The sequence below is a fragment of the Amblyraja radiata genome, chromosome 18 (genome assembly GCF_010909765.2).
Source record: "Amblyraja radiata isolate CabotCenter1 chromosome 18, sAmbRad1.1.pri, whole genome shotgun sequence".
NCBI classification, from domain to species: Eukaryota; Metazoa; Chordata; class Chondrichthyes; order Rajiformes; family Rajidae; genus Amblyraja; species Amblyraja radiata.
This window is the reverse complement of record NC_045973.1, coordinates 14,681,800-14,697,931: the sequence shown is the minus strand read 5'-3', so window position 1 is coordinate 14,697,931 and position 16,132 is coordinate 14,681,800. Positions and strand designations below refer to the sequence as shown.

Here is a 16,132-nt window from a genome sequence, read left to right as displayed (position 1 = left end):
GCATGACTTGACACTGACTTGTGCCAAAGTAATCAACAGATTTATTGCAACAGATTTACATGCTAAATGATCATATCACGTACTCCAATTTCTTGGAAATTTTTAATCTTGTCGAAGATACCAGTTCTCGAAGTACCTAGCTAAATCTTCTCTACCACCATTTACCACAATGTTGGTTAAAGATTGCCTGTGGTCAAGCCAACATGGAGTGTAAAAGTCTCCAACTGACCACTGGCAAAATCTAAACTAGTACATTGCTCAGCAGAAATCGCAAACCTAAACTCTCCATTCACCTACCCCTCCGGATGGCCTTCATGTCAGCCACCAAATGCAATACCCAAGAGTGCTCTTACCCTGTGTTCCAGTGCTGTAGTAGCAGAGGAGTTAGTGCTGTTGTCCACCAGCATCAGTAAACCTGGTTCGATACTTGCCTTGGATATGGACTGTACGGAGCTTGCATGTTCTCCCCGTGACCGAGTGTGTTGGCCTCGGGTGCTCTGGTTTCTTCCCAATCTTACAGACATGGTGGTTGTTCATTTGGCTACTGTAAACTACCTGTAGCTGGGTATCAAGGAAATTGGAAATGGTGTATGTATGTTTGTGTGAGAAATAAATCTAGCAATGTAAATAGGCAAATATTTATGGAGGTTATAGTGAAATATTTTATGAGCAGGTAAAAATATTTTTAGCTGTCAAATAATTATTGGTTATTTAGTAGCTGTATTGAACAAACCAACTTTAGTATTTAATCTTTGTAAACCATTTATACATACTTCTTGTTCTGGAACGTTACAAATTGTTCTTTTGTTATTTACAAGCACACCAATTAGACTCATTTCTTTTCCTCAGAATTTTTTCATTACCTGCTGGTAGTTTGTGAAGTAGAAATAAATCTACTTCAACACGAGGCAATATATTGATTCTTGTTAATCTCAGGAAGTTGGTAATAGCAGAACATAGTCAGAGCCAGAGGTACAAACTACATGAAGCAACCAAAAAATGTACGAGCATTGATTTTGTTTTATTTTGCATTTTTGTTCAGTTCTTTAAAGACTGTCTGGAAGGTTTCATCATTATCTCAAAGTAGAATCTGCCAGAGTCAATTTATCCTCGGGCAAAACATATAGAATATTTAACACAGTTTGTTTTCAATAGCAAGTATGAACTGTATTTGCGATAATTATTTGCAATTAAATGGTTATTCCTTTTAGATGTTCCAGAGCGATCAAAAAATGTGGTATTGTCTGTTCTGCAAAACAGGACTGTAAGATTAACATGGGAGCCTGGTTATAGCCACAATACTCCCATAACAGGTAGGCAAAGCTTTACATTTTACGTTCATGTTCTTCTTGTTTTTAAGTGCTACACAAAGTTGGATAATGGTATATATTTGAAAGTTTTGGATTTGAACCTTACTTTGGATGTCGTTGGGATCACAGACAAGGGTAGTATAAACAGGGTTAAATGCATCACATAGGACTCTTTTGGTTGAACACTGAATTAAAGTAGCAAAAGTAAACACCAGAATGGTTAGTAAAAACAAGAGGAAAGAATCCTCCTTAGGGTCAGATTATTTGGTACAGGATTTTGCCTCAAGTATATCAGTAACAATAAAGTGTTTATTAATGCTGTTGTGGGGAAAAAAGACTTTCATGATTTGCAAGGAGTGTATGCAAAAAAAAACGTGATTAATTATATTTACCCCAAACTCAGTGACCAGGATTTGCAAACATATTTTCTGCCACAAATATCAATTAAGCCAAGTATCGCATCACAGTCAGAGCTATTTAATTTTTATATGGAACAATATTGTTCTGGTGTTTTAACATAATCCTTGAGTTTTGCAAAACATATGCAAATAGATTAAAATAGAATGTGCATAACTTTGCAACTTTAGCTTTTATTCAGTGCAAAGCAAACCCAGTAGCTTCAAATATGATCACAAATCTCAGTAATGTGTGAAATGGCAGTCCAGCAAATGTCAGCATGTGCTGCTTGTATCATTAATTGCTGTCTTGTTGCAAAATTTTTACCTCTGGCCAAAAGCCTGACTGATAAAGGGCGACACAATGGCACAGCGGTTGAACTGCTGCCTCACAGCACCAGAGACCCGGGTTTGATCCTGACTATGGGTGCTGTCTGTGAAGAGTTTGTATGTTTTCCCTGTGGCTTTTCTCTGGGTGCTCCAGTTTCCAACCACATTCCAAAGACGTGCAGGCTTGTTCATTAATTGGCTTCTATAAATTGCCCCAAGTGCATTGAAGCATAGAACTAGTGTACAGGTGATTGATGGTCGGCATGGACTCGGTGAACCGAAGGACCTGTTTCCACACTGTATCCCTGAACTAAACATATAACAATCATCATGATATTTAAATTCAATTAAGCTAACATTAATTTATATCTTATAATAATATGAAATAAATACCTAGTTAAACATATTGCAATGAAAGCTCATGAAACTGGAAGTTTAATTTTGCTGCCATATCCAGGGTGAGCACTTCCAACTTGCTGAGTATTTATAGAAGTATCTTTTTATTTTGGGTTTTCAGCATCTGCAGCATTTTATTTTTTCTGTTGTTGAATTGTGCATGATACTTTATCAGTTTGTAATATATTAAGCTTATTTAATTTTTATAGAGTTTATTGTGGAAGAAAGTACATTTGAACCTGGAAGGTGGCATGAAAAGTCTCGAGTTAATGGGAATCAAACGTCAGTCGTCTTGCAACTCTCCCCTTATGTGACCTATCAGTTCCACGTGTCCGCTGTCAATAGGGTGGGCAAAAGTCGCCCTAGTGTGCCGACAGAAAAACACACAACACAATCTGCAGGTATGTGAATATATACGAGTTTATTTCACTACCTTTAAAATAAAACTTTAATCACGCAATGTATAACGGAAGTAAAAATTAATAGCGACCATATAAATATGAAAACATGTTTTCTCTAAACTAACATGTTGGAACATTTTCAGTTTAGGATTATATCTTTGAGAAAAATATTGTATTTCCCATGAATCATAGTTTACGAGGATGTTTCCTATGTTTCCTAATACATACACCTTGCATGAAAAGACCAGATGTGTTAATTAGCTTTCTTTGATTTATATTCTTTAAGATAGGATACATATTCTTGTGAGATACCAGCAATAAAGTAAGAGTGATACAAGATAGAAACAAGGAACTGCAGATGTTAGTTTACACAAAAAGACACAAAGTGCTGGAGTAACTCAGCGGATCAGGCAGCATCTCTAGAGAACATGGATGGGTGACGTTTCGGGTTGGGATGGCCGACCTGAAAGGTCGCCCATACATGTTCTCCAGAGATGCTGCCTGACCTGCTGAGTTACTCCAGCACTTTGTGTCTATTTTTGTAAACCAACATCTGCAGCACTCTCATTCTGTCTCTAGTTATTGTCTTCCTCTTGACATCTTTGTTGATCCATGCGTCTCTTTATGTATTTATCTTTCTCCACCCCCAAATGCTGTTTAGGCTTTGATAAATAACTATTTATAACGGTTGATAATTATTTTATTTCAATGACTATTTCAAAAAATGGAATACTTCACAATATGTAAACTAGTTAAACATTTCCAACATTTAATTATTTAACCGACTAACATAAAACAAAATATTGTTTCATGTTGGAAAAGCTATTTAAAAATAAGACAATAATACCTAACTTGGGAAAATTTTAAATATAGGTTTCCAACGGTGAAATTCATTATGTTGGATAGACTGAATCCGTGACATTGTCTGAAAATGACAACTGTTTCAGCTAACAGTTCCTTTTCTCAGAATAAATGGAAATATTTTCATTTTTACAATAATTTTATAATAACAATAAATTAAATTAAATTCCACTCTCTCAGATGGTTGAGATGATTGTAAGTGAGAGAACGTATTACAGAGCAGTCTATTCATTTGTCAGCGGGTGTCAGTATCCATTTCTTTTGCTTCAAAAAATTGTAGAGTTCATCCAAATTTAAGTGAGAATCATTGGTCGTTGTCAGAATATTGAAAAATGTTTATTTGAATAATGTGTGAGACATTCCATGGAAGTTTTCATTATGTTGACGATTTGAACATTATGTGGCCAGAAAATAGATTATTGATAATTGACAAGCAAGAAAGTCCAAGATTAATTCTCAGTTGAAAAATGGTTATTGTAGTACCTCTGGCAACAATTGATCATTAACATGACCAATTAACTCAAGACTGCTTTGCTAATCTTGTTGTAGTTGATGTGAGAAGATTTGATCCACACACTGTGTGGCTAGACTTCAAAATGACTCGTATATTATCTTGAAGAATACAGAATCAATTAAAGTTCAGATATATATAAAACAAACTGCAAATACTGAGGTTCCCTGCTTAACATATGGCATTGGGAAGATCACCTTGCTCTACATGCAGAAGGAAGATATTATTTATATGACCATATTAAATTGTGTCCAGGATGAGACCAGTTCTGTTGCAGGATCCTGACCCGAAACATTGACCTCCCTTTGCCTTCACAGATGCTGCTTGACCCACTGAGTTCCTCCAGCAGTTTGATTTTTGCAACAAATTCCAGCATCTGTAGGTTTTTGCTTCTCTGATTATATCACTTGTTGGTCAGCTTTGCAGCATCTAGGGTGGCTTTGAAAGTTAAACTGTTCCAGTCATATTATACTTTTATTTATTTTTCCATCCAACTTGGATTTTTCAACAACTTTTAATTGCTTTGCCAGTAGATTTAACGCTAGTGTTAATTTGCAAATCTCAGTACCTGTAAAGTGGTTTGCTAATAGTCATAGTCCCGACAAATGTCTTGAGAAAGTTACACTTTACTTTGAAAGCTTTAAAAATGCCTTGCTTATTGCTAATGCCTGGCCATCGATTTGCATTGTTTGGTCAAACGTAGCAGAATAAATCAGATGATGATCCTTGTCTGAACACATATCATTTATTATAATAATTTATTATTATAAACCTGCAGCCTATCATTCCATATTGAAGAAATGTAAAAAATATTAATTAGTCTATAACCAGATGCATTATTTCTTAGAAACGCAGAAACATGAATGAGGTATTCATCCCAATGGACACAGACATCCTATTTCTGATCGATGTGGCATCTTCTACGGCAAAGTCCCTCAATCCATTATTTAAATTGCAAAGTTATTTATCTTCCCACCTTTAATAATGTCTTATTTGGTTTCTTTTCACAATTGTCTGTGTTAGACACAAAATGCTGGAGTAACGCAGCGGGACAGGCAGCATCTCTGGATAGAAGACCCTTCATCAGAGACCCTTCTTCAGAGCTGAAACGTCACCCATTCCTTCAATCCAAATGCTACCTGTCCCGCTGAGTCACTCCAGCATTCTGTGCCTAACTTCGATGTAAACCAGCATCTGCAGTTCAATCCTACACATTATGTACATATTCGTGGGAGAGAAGCTTATCGTTTGATAACAGAATTTCCACTTACCCAACAAGTTAATTAGCTAACTTTCTAAATAAGTCATGGTCTAAAATTTAAAGTGTTATTAGCTACTCCACTCAGATTTACAGAGGGCATTCATGAAAGTAATCTTCATGTCAGCCAACAAAGACTAATAGCCCTGTCCCACGGTACAAGTTCATTCCAAGAATTCTCCCGAGTTTAAAAAAAAATCAAACTCGTGGTAAGCACGAAGAATGAACGTAGCGGGTACTCGGAGCTTGGGGACGTCTCTTAGCGGATCGTTACGCTAACGGCAGGTACTCGGGAAGACTCGCTAATGGCAGGTAAGCACGGGAAGACTCGTGAAGATTTTTCAGCATGTTGAAAAATGTCCATGAGAGCCCCGAGTACCGACGAGTGGCCATTACAGTAAATCTCCGAGTTCGAATCAGGGCAAACTCGGGAGAGCTCTTGGAATGAACTCGTACCGTGGGACAGGGCTTTAAATATTTTCCCTGAAAATGTCAATCTGAATGACAGGACCAAGAAGAATCAGAGAATTCTTGCAATTATATACGATATATCGGAATATATCTCATGCAAACATATCTCATTTTTGACACGTAGATTGCATAAATACATTTAAGCCAAAATGTTTGGTTTGTATTGGATAGGTAAGTGAATAGTGCTTTAAAAATAGTGTAGAGTTGTTTTTAAATTTAGCTCACTTTCACAATCTGTCGGGCCAACAGCAGTGTGTTATCCCAGCTACATTTCAAGACAACTGACTCCCAGAAAATGATTGTTCATTGCATGCAAGGCACGGCATTGTCAGTAGTCAAACTATTCCCAGCCTTTATGCTGGCTATGAATTCTAGATTCACCAACTCTGCCTGGATAATTGCATATAATCCTTGACTGGAGATGTCTGACCACCAAGCAGACTATGAGAGATCTGTGATCAGTCAATAACTCTGCACCTTTTCATGGATTTCAGTCACAGTAATCAATCAAAACCACTGCCCAGATATTTGTTCAAAAGGGAACTGCAGATGCTGGAATATCGAAGGTACACACAATTGCTGGGGAAACTCAGCGGGTGCAGCAGCATCTATGGAGCGAAGGAAATAGGCGACGTTTCGGGCCGAAACCCTTCTTCAGATGCTTTTCAGACATTTTATACCACATTGTATTAAGATGCTGCATTGAGCTGTTAAAAGAAACTATATGAACTAACTGAAATACTTCCAATTAGATAAATTGGTTACTGTTTCATGGTATTCCAACTCGGAGAACCGTCCTGGAACACACAGTTTGGTGGTTTTAAAATAAGAGGCATAGCCAATTAGAGAATTAACATAATATCCATTCTACTACACAGGGGGAATCATAATTCAGATGAAATTAATTGTCTTCCAACTTCCCCATTCAAAACGTGTCCCTTCACCTTGCAGGGTGCATGAATAAGAACCACCTTTCACTCCTTGTGTTCTGTACGTACAAACGCAGAAATCGAGCAGAAATGAAAACAAGCTGAAAAACATAATCAAATTCCTTCACTCCTCCCCAGCTAAATTCTTTTCATGCTGGTCGAAGATTTTCCATGTCTTGTTTATCACCCCTGAGATAAGCTTCTGTTTCACTGATTCATATTTAAAGTTGGCTTTATGATTTTCTTTTTGCACTTACGACAAAGTTTTGAATGACTGATGTCTGGGTTCCAAAATCTCTCATTAGTTTGCACCTATGACTTTGGTCACACCTGATATTTCATAACAGATTATCTTACAATTAAATTTAATTGCCTATTTCTCCCAATTAATTAAGTATAACTTGCCATTGTGCTGCATATCTAAATATACTCCTCTGTTTCAACCTCCGAACATATTGTTACCAATTAATTTAATTTGGCATGATTTTCAATCAGCTCCACCCAAATGCAGAACATTATCAAATTTGATAATCTATCGGAATGACAAAAAAGGAGTAACCATAAAATGGAATTTGATTATTTTTTTCTGTCACAGTGCAACTGAATGCTGCTGTGCATTGCATTCACTTGTCACATCTCAGCAGTCACAGAATGCACTGTGACCTCAACTCTCTTTTTCCCCACCTCACTGTCAATTACCGACAAGGATTTTGTGTGCTTTCCTTATGGAATGCCCTTTAGAAGATCATACAAGGAAGACGTACAGACTCCCTCATTCAGGCTTGAGAACACTTTGGAAAATCGGTCAGATACGACATACTCTTCAATTACTGGCTTAAATTAATTTGCTCGCATTTGTCACGTTCCCAGTCTCTATTTCTAATGATGGATCTCAGTAACTTTCAATAAATGACAGTGATCTGTATGATCTAGTATTTCAGGTTTTCTCTCTTTCCCCTCTCCCTCCCACCTCCTGCCTCTCCTCCACCCTCTCCCTTCTCTCACCCCCTCTCTTTGCCTCTCTCCCCTCTCCTACCCTCCCTCCATCCCTCTCACCACCTCTCTCCCACTTTCTTTCCCCAATCTCTCCTCCCTCTTTGCCCCCCCCTCTCTCTCTCTTCCCCCCTATCTCTCCCCTTCTCCCTCTCCCCCCCCCCCCCTCTCTACCACAGTTTTAAACAGGGCTCCATAATGGAACAGGGCTCCATTTGGTTTAAATTTAATGTAGAAAGCACTCTCATATTATTAGCTAGGGTGGCTATCTGTTACATCAGTCGGGGAAATGGTGCATGCTTTGTTGATGCACACTGAACATCTGCATACTTAGAGTCATAGAGTGATACAGTGTGGAAACAGGCCCTTTGGCCCAACTTGCCCACACCGTCCAACATGTCCCAGTTACACTAGTCCCACCTGCCTGCGTTTGGTCCACATCCCACCAAGACTGTTCTAGCCATGTGTCTGTCTAACTGCTTCTTAAACGTTGGGATAGTCCCAGCCTCAACTACCTCCTCTGGTAGCTTGTTCCATACACCCACCACCCTTTGTGTGGAAAATGTTACCCCTCCGATTCCTATTAAATCTTTTCACCTTCATCTTAAACCTAAGTCCTCTGGTCCTCGATTCAAGTTCAAGTGAGTTTATTGTCATGTGTCCCTGTATAGGACAATGAAATTCTTGCTTTGCTTAAGCACACAGAAAATAGTAGGCATTTACTACAAAACAGATAAATGTGTCCATATACCATGATATAAATATATACACACATGAATAAATAAACTGGTAAAGTGCAAATAACAGAAAGTGGTTATTAATAATCAGAGTTTTGTCCGAGCCAGGTTTAATAGCCTGATGGCTGTGGGGCAAGACATTCTGTGCATCTACCCAATCTATTCCTCTCATGATTTTATACACCTCTATAAGATCACCACTCATCCTCCTGCGCTCCAGGGAACAGAGTCCCAACCTATTCAACCTCTCCCTTTGGCTCAAACACTCTGGGCCTGGCAACATCCTTGTAGATCTTTTCTGTACCCTTTCCAGCCTGACAACATCTTTCCTATAACATAGTGCCAAGAACTGAACACAATACTCTTAATGCGGTCTCACCAAATCTTATACAACTGCAACATGACCTTCTAACTTCTATACTCAGTACTCTGACTGATGAAGGCCAATGTACCAAAAGCCTTTTTGACCACCTTATCTACCCGCTACTCGACCTTCAAGGAACTTCAAGGAATTTGAACTTTGTTTTCTTGTTTATTAAGGGTTCTACTTCTTCAAGGGAGGGAGAGAGAAAACGGGGAATTACAGACCAGTTAGTCTAACGTCGGTAGTGGGGAAACTGCTAGAATCAGTTATTAAAGATGGGATAGGAGCACATTTGGAAAGTGGTGAAATCATTGGACAAAGTCAGCATGGATTTATGAAAGGTAAATCATGTCTGACGAATCTTATAGAATTTTTCGAGGATGTAACTAGTAGAGTGGATAGGGGAGATCCAGTGGATGTGTTGTATCTGGACTTTCAGAAGGCTTTCGACAAGGTCCCACATAAGAGATTAGTATACAAACTTAAAGCACACGGTATTGGGGGTTCAGTATTGATGTGGATAGAGAACTGGCTGGCAGACAGGAAGCAAAGAGTAGGAGTAAACGGGTCCTTTTCACAATGGCAGGCAGCGACTAGTGGGGTACCGCAAGGCTCAGTGCTGGGACCCCAGCTATTTACGATATACATTAATGATTTGGACGAGGGAATCTCCAAGTTTGCGGATGACACGAAGCTGGGGGGCAGTGTTAGCTGTGAGGAGTATGCTCGGAGGCTGCAAGGTGACTTGGATAGGCTGGGTGAGTGGGTGTCACCAGTCATTAAAAGTAGGCATTCAGGTGCAGCAGGCAGTGAAGAAGGCGAATGGTATGTTAGCATTCATAGCAAAAGGATTTGAGTATAGGAGCAGGGAGGTTCTACTGCAGTTGTACAGGATCTTGGTGAGACCACACCTGGAGTATTGCGTAAAGTTTTGGCCTCCTAATCTGAGGAAAGACATTCTTGCCATAGAGGGAGTATAGAGAAGGTTCACCAGACTGATTTCTGGGATGTCAGGACTTTCATATGAAGAAAGACTGGATAGACTCGGTTTGTACTTGCTAGAATTTAGAAGATTGAGGGGGGATCTTATAGAAACTTACAAAATTCTTAAGGGGTTGGACAGGCTAGATGCAGGAAGATTGTTCCTGATGTTGGGAAAAGTCACAGTTTAAGGATAAGGGGGAAATCTTTTAGGACCGAGATGAGGAAAACATTTTTCACACAGAGAGTGGTGAATCTCTGGAATTCTCTGCCACAGAAGGTAGTTGAGGCCAGTTCATTGGCTATATTTAAGAGGGAGTTAGATGTGGCCCTTGTGGCTAAAGGGATCAGGGGGTATGGAAAGAAGGCAGGTATAGGATACGGAGTTGGATGATCAGCCATGATCATATTGAATGGCGGTGCAGGCTCGAAGGGCCGAATGGCCTACTCCTGCACCTATTTTCTATGTTTCTATGTTTCAACAGCAGCTGCCAAACCCATAACCTTCTCCACACAGAAAAAGGAGATTAACTGCATATTCACCTCTGAATTGTGCAATGTTCTGACTTGGGAATCTGTCAATGTTCCTCCATTGATATTGGGTCACACCTACAACATTTAAAGTCATAGCATCATACAGAATGGAAGGAAGCCCTTCCACCTAACTTGTCGATGCCAACCATTAAATTAAAACTTAATAATAAGTGTTAGCTGGTGCCAAAAGATGCAAATTATTTTTTTTTAAATGCTGTTTTTTACTAAATTTGCAGATGATTTCAAGACACCAACCATTTATTTCCATTGTTTACAATCTTCACACTCAAATGATCATGGTTCTTGAATATGAGACAAACCAAATCAACATTCTCAACTATGCACATAGCCAAGCAAGACAGAACTATTTATGTGTAGGAAGATAATGCAGATGCTGGTTTGTACGGAAGATAGACACAAAGTGCTGAAGTAACTCAGCGGGTCAGGCAGCATCTCTGGAAAAAAGAAACAGGTAACATTTTGTGTCGAGACCCTTCTTCAGACTGAGAGTCAGAGAAGAGGGAAATTAGAGATATGAACAAATGAATGAAAGGTATGAAAATAACAAATCAAAGCCAGCAATGATGATCAAGGAAATGTGGAGCCCACAATGGTCCATTGTTGGCTGTGGAAAAGGTGGTAACGAGTGGATACAAACAGTGAAACTAAGCAGGACAACAGTGAAACTAGTAGGACAATGAGGATGCAGGAGGGACAGAGAGAGAGAGAGAGAATACAAAGGTTACTTGAAATTAGAGAAATCAATATTCATACCGCTGGGTTGTAAGCTGCCCAATCAAAATATTGTCTCTATCTTCGGTGTAAACCAGCATCTGCAGTTCCTTCCCACACCTACCCTTTTTCTTACCCAGAGTATCTGACTTTCAAAAGCCTTTTTCTGTCTTGCTGCTCCTAATTAGTACTGTGTGGAGGCTCCACTGTGACTGACGAGTGGCTGCTGGCTTGGTGGTGGAGGCTACAGTTAACCTTGGAGGGCAACTCTCTGGCCTGGCCTGGCCTGGCCGGGTCTGGCTACAGGCTGCATTATTATGCCCTGTGCTTTCTACAGTAGTCTGGGTTGACTAACTGTCTGACAGGCAACTGCAAAGCTAGACTGACAGTGGTGGACTTACAAAATGCTGTTTTCATGAGAGACCCTGGCAGATACGTGCCACGGAAACCAATTGGCATTCTCTTGAGGTAATATCAGTAGTCCTAATGGAATTAAAACATGAAATGCTGGAAACACTTTTTGATTTCAGATTTCCGACATCTGTAGTTTCTTTGTATTTCAATCATATTGGATTGGTGAATTGCAATGTACCTTGGTGAAATCTCTCATATGGTTGAATAGCTACCACTGTGAGGAAACTGTGGATGTAAATCTTGGAGTAAGGGTAAGCATATGAAGATGTGGTAGGGAATTGAGTAACGGTGATGAGATGTGCGGAATTAATTAGTTGCATTTGGAGACTTCACTCCTTCCATTAACCACTTGTTGGTTTATCCCATTCTCATGACTACTTACCTGGATGGTGTTCTGGTCCGACATGAAAAGAAGCCCTCCCTCTTTCTCTGCCATTGAATGAACGACTTGAGAACTGTGGCAGAAAATTGGGCGTCCTGCTAACATTCATGACTTAAGCAAATTCTTACAGCTCATGGAACAACTCCCAACCATACTCCCTTCCCGCCTCCACTTCTCCCCCCCCCCCCCACCACCACTATCCGACACACAACATAAAAATCCTGGCTTTGAATATTGTCAGGATGGACACAAAATGCTGGAGCAACTCAACGGGCCAGGCGGCATCTCTGGAGAAAAGAAAGAGGTGACGTTTTGGGTCCAGACCCTTTTTCAGACTTGGAGTCAGGGGAGAGGGAAACTAGAGGTATGAAAAGATACAAAGAATGCATTCATGAAAGATATGAAAAGAACCAATCAAAACCAGCAATGATCATCAGGAAATGTGGATCCCTCAAAGGTCCTTTGATCAGAAATAGTCCCTTGTCTTTTTTAATTACCTTGAAACAGCTGGACACAGAATGAATCACTCAGCCACCTTGAAAAGGTAGGAATGTCAACATTTAACTCCAGAAAAAGTGGGATAAGGAAAGATGGTATTCAAAATTACCACATATTTCTCATACTACAGCAGAACTTGGGCTATGTTACTCCAGCAATGGGAGCACATAATGCAGGTTGGTGCAGTCAGTTGAGAAATTAAACTTGCATCCCATCTAACAGGCAGAGAGAGAAAACCCCAGGGTATTATGTCTTCCCTTTAAGGGCAATCCCTAACAATTGAGGATGAGGCCAATGTGAGAACTGCAGACACTTCTAAATATGGGGCTGGGATGAGCTAATGGATAGTTTGTGATATGGCGCTCTTTTTCTCATGCAGTGATTCTGTACACTCCCGATGCAAGGAATTGGTGTTCCCAATGACATCCCAGATGCTCATTCTCCACTTTGAGCATTCGCAGACTAGAGATTCCCAGGAGTCCGTGTGAACGTTACTTTTTTTGAAATTTTTCCTCTGTTCCATAATATATCTCAGAACACAATGTTGCTTTCAGGAGTCAGGTGTAAGGCAGGCAAATGATGTGGCCTTTCTGCAGACTGAGAGTGGGAATCTCAGGGGAGATGGAAACGAGAGAATTGATACCTGCTTTGGTTTGAACCTTTTCATACCCTGATTTGCTCAGAACATTTTCATACCTCTAGTTTGCTTTTCCCCTGACACGCACTTTGAAGAAGGGTCTCGACCTAAAACGTCGCCTATTCTTTTTCTCCAGAGACGCTGCATGATCCGCTGAGTTACTCCAGCATTTTGTGTCTATCTTTAGTGTAAACCAGCTTTTGCAGTTCCTTCCTACACAAACTATGTGGCCTACCTGAAGTATTGAACAACTGTAACTGGGGCCTCCATACTGTTCAAGTTCAAGTGAATTTATTGTCATGTGTCCCTGTATAGGACAATGATTTTCTTGCTTTGCTTCAGCACACAGAACATAGTAGGCATTTACTACAAAACAGATAAGTGTGTCCATATACCATAATATAAATATATACACACATGAATAAATAAACTGATAAAGTGCAAATAACAGAAAACGGGTTATTAATAATCAGAGTTTTGTCTACTGTTGTCCACTTTTGTCTACTGTGAATGTAGTCCTGGTAGAAGACAATTGCATTGGTTTGCTTCTTTCTCCCCTGGATTTGAAGGGTTTATCAGAGCCTGTGTTATCTCAGTACTTTAAAAGCTAGCACAGGTAGCCCAGGTCTCAGAAGCATATAGACCGTGTTTGTGCCTGCTCGGAGAACCTGATCTTCATTTTCCCAATTGAGCAAAGACTTTGTTGCGGCAGTGAATTTCATCATTGGTATCTGCCTTCTGTGTGGATGTGGCTCCCAGCATATGGAAAGTGATCAGAAGTTGCTTTCTATTGTCTTCAGGTGGTGAGGTACAGCAGGGATGGATTTGAAGTGGGCCTCTGACTTGTGGATGTCAAGTCTATGGACCATCTACGTGCTGCAGAACAAAGTCCTTGGGTTGAACAGTGTGCATTTATATAGATTGATCTTACACTTACAGCAGAGGGCGGGGCCTGCTCATCTAGCCCAGTATGGACCACAAACTCTACAAAGCCTGGCATTTTTTATACTGGTACAGCATCTTATAACATGTTGAACCAATGGACAAACTTTCTTTTATTGACTCTAAGATCAGGGTGATAAATCTGTGGGGTTCATTGCCACAGAAGGCTGTGGATGTCGTCAATGGATATTTTAAAGGCAGGGATAGATACATTCTTGATTAGTACGGGTGTCAGGGGTTATGGCGAGTAGACATGATGGGCCGAATGGCCTAATTCTGCTCCCATCACTTATGAACATGAACATTATCAGATAAAGCTGAGCTTGTGATCACCCAACAAGATGTGATCACCTTGTGCCTTATTGCCCTTGACTCCATCAGGGTCGAGGGGCCCTGCACTGGGAGGATGGAATGCCCTATTTGGCCATATCTAGACCATGTACCAAGAGCAGACAGACTATCTCTACCCTTGTGTTCCATCCAGGAGCTCTGGTAATCTTTACTACTCTCCCTTATACCATTCACTGTCAGGGGACTAAGTCTGACCATTCTCATATCTCTGGTTTGTACTGATAAGAGTCAGGTTATCCCTGGATCTATCACCCTCAAGGCTCAGAAGAAGGTCGCAATGTTCTCCCTATCTGCAATCTATCATTCTTTTCCTCCGTCGGTTAGATCGTCAGGATTTAACTTCATAAGCTGCAGACTAAGCATGCATCTTTGCTGTTGTAGACATGTAGAAAGAGGGAAAGAAAGATTCAGTTGTTCAAAAGCGAAAAAAACGAATTTAAAGGCAAAATAAGAAACCATAATTATTTAATTTGCGAAAAAGAATTTACTGCATGGAATGATGTCACTGACCCTTGATAGTTCAATTGGCTCGACATTTATAGTCAACACATTGTTGAAAGGATTCTTACACTCTTAATCACCAATTTTGAGTAGTTATGGGGCTGTCCCACTGTACGAGCTAATTCAAGAGTTCTCCCGAGTTTCCTCTGATTCGAACTTGGAGAATTACGGTAATAGCTGCTCGTAGGTACTCGGGGCTCTCGTGGACATTTTTCAACATGTTGAAAAGTCTTCACGAGTCTTCACGAGCTTATCGGGTATCCCGGGTACCTGCCGTTAGCGTTATGAGCAGCTAAGAGACGTCCCGAGCTCCGACGTAGCCGCTACATACATTCTACGTGCTTACCACGAGTTTGATTTTTTTTTTAAACTCGGGAGAGCTCTTGAATTACCTCGTACAGTGGGACAGGCCCTTAAGTCTAATCAGCAATTGATGTAGAACTCTTGCAAGTTCTGGATATTAACACAGAAGCTGTGGATGAGCAACCTTTTTTGCCAATCTAATGGTAGAGCAACGTAACCTGGCAATTTACATTTGGAAGATTGATAACTCATGATGTATTTGTTATTCCCTGTATGTGTTTTTGAGTCAGTAACGACTTACATCGTTAATTCACCATTATTTTTCCACCAGTATTCATTATTGCAATTACCAATCTATCATATAAGAATAGATATATAAATGTGATATCAATACTACCTGTATTTATTCAATTCAATGTTTTTGAGATAAAATCAACAAAGTATGTGTAAAAATGTAGATATATTTATGACAATCATATTGTTAAATATCTTGAATGTATCTAAAGTTTAAATAAATCTGCAAGTAATACAGTTATTTTTCCATTATTTAACAATTGAATGTCTTCATTTCATTGATTGTATTTTATTCAGCTCCTGAGAAGAATCCAAAAAATGTCAAAGGAGAAGGAACAAATATCAACAATATGAAAATTTCATGGGAGGTAAGAAAATGTACTTGTTTGAATATCAGTATGGAATTTATTACTGGTGCTGAAAACCTTCAATACCATCTTCAAATATAATTATCAGAATATCAAAATTATTGGAGTTTCTTTATCATCTCTATTCAATGTTGTGAAAAATGTCACATCTTCCAAATTGAATCACTGCAAAAACACTAAAGAAAATCAGCAGACATTTATATAAGTATTGGCAAGATGCATTACAGCAGAATGATAAC

General features: G+C 39.6%; 1 protein-coding gene across 6 annotated transcripts in view; it reads left to right on the top strand.

Annotated features, from left to right (window-relative positions):
* The window catches only part of chl1 (cell adhesion molecule L1 like), a 649,066-nt gene that overhangs the window by 395,150 nt on the left and 237,784 nt on the right, over window positions 1–16,132 (top strand). For all 6 annotated transcript variants that reach the window (XM_033036735.1, XM_033036736.1, XM_033036738.1 and 3 more), the window contains 3 exons: window positions 1,212–1,313; window positions 2,641–2,832; window positions 15,823–15,893. In XM_033036735.1, the coding sequence (XP_032892626.1) occupies window positions 1,212–1,313; window positions 2,641–2,832; window positions 15,823–15,893 (365 nt within the window). The remainder of the gene's footprint in view (window positions 1–1,211; window positions 1,314–2,640; window positions 2,833–15,822; window positions 15,894–16,132) is intronic.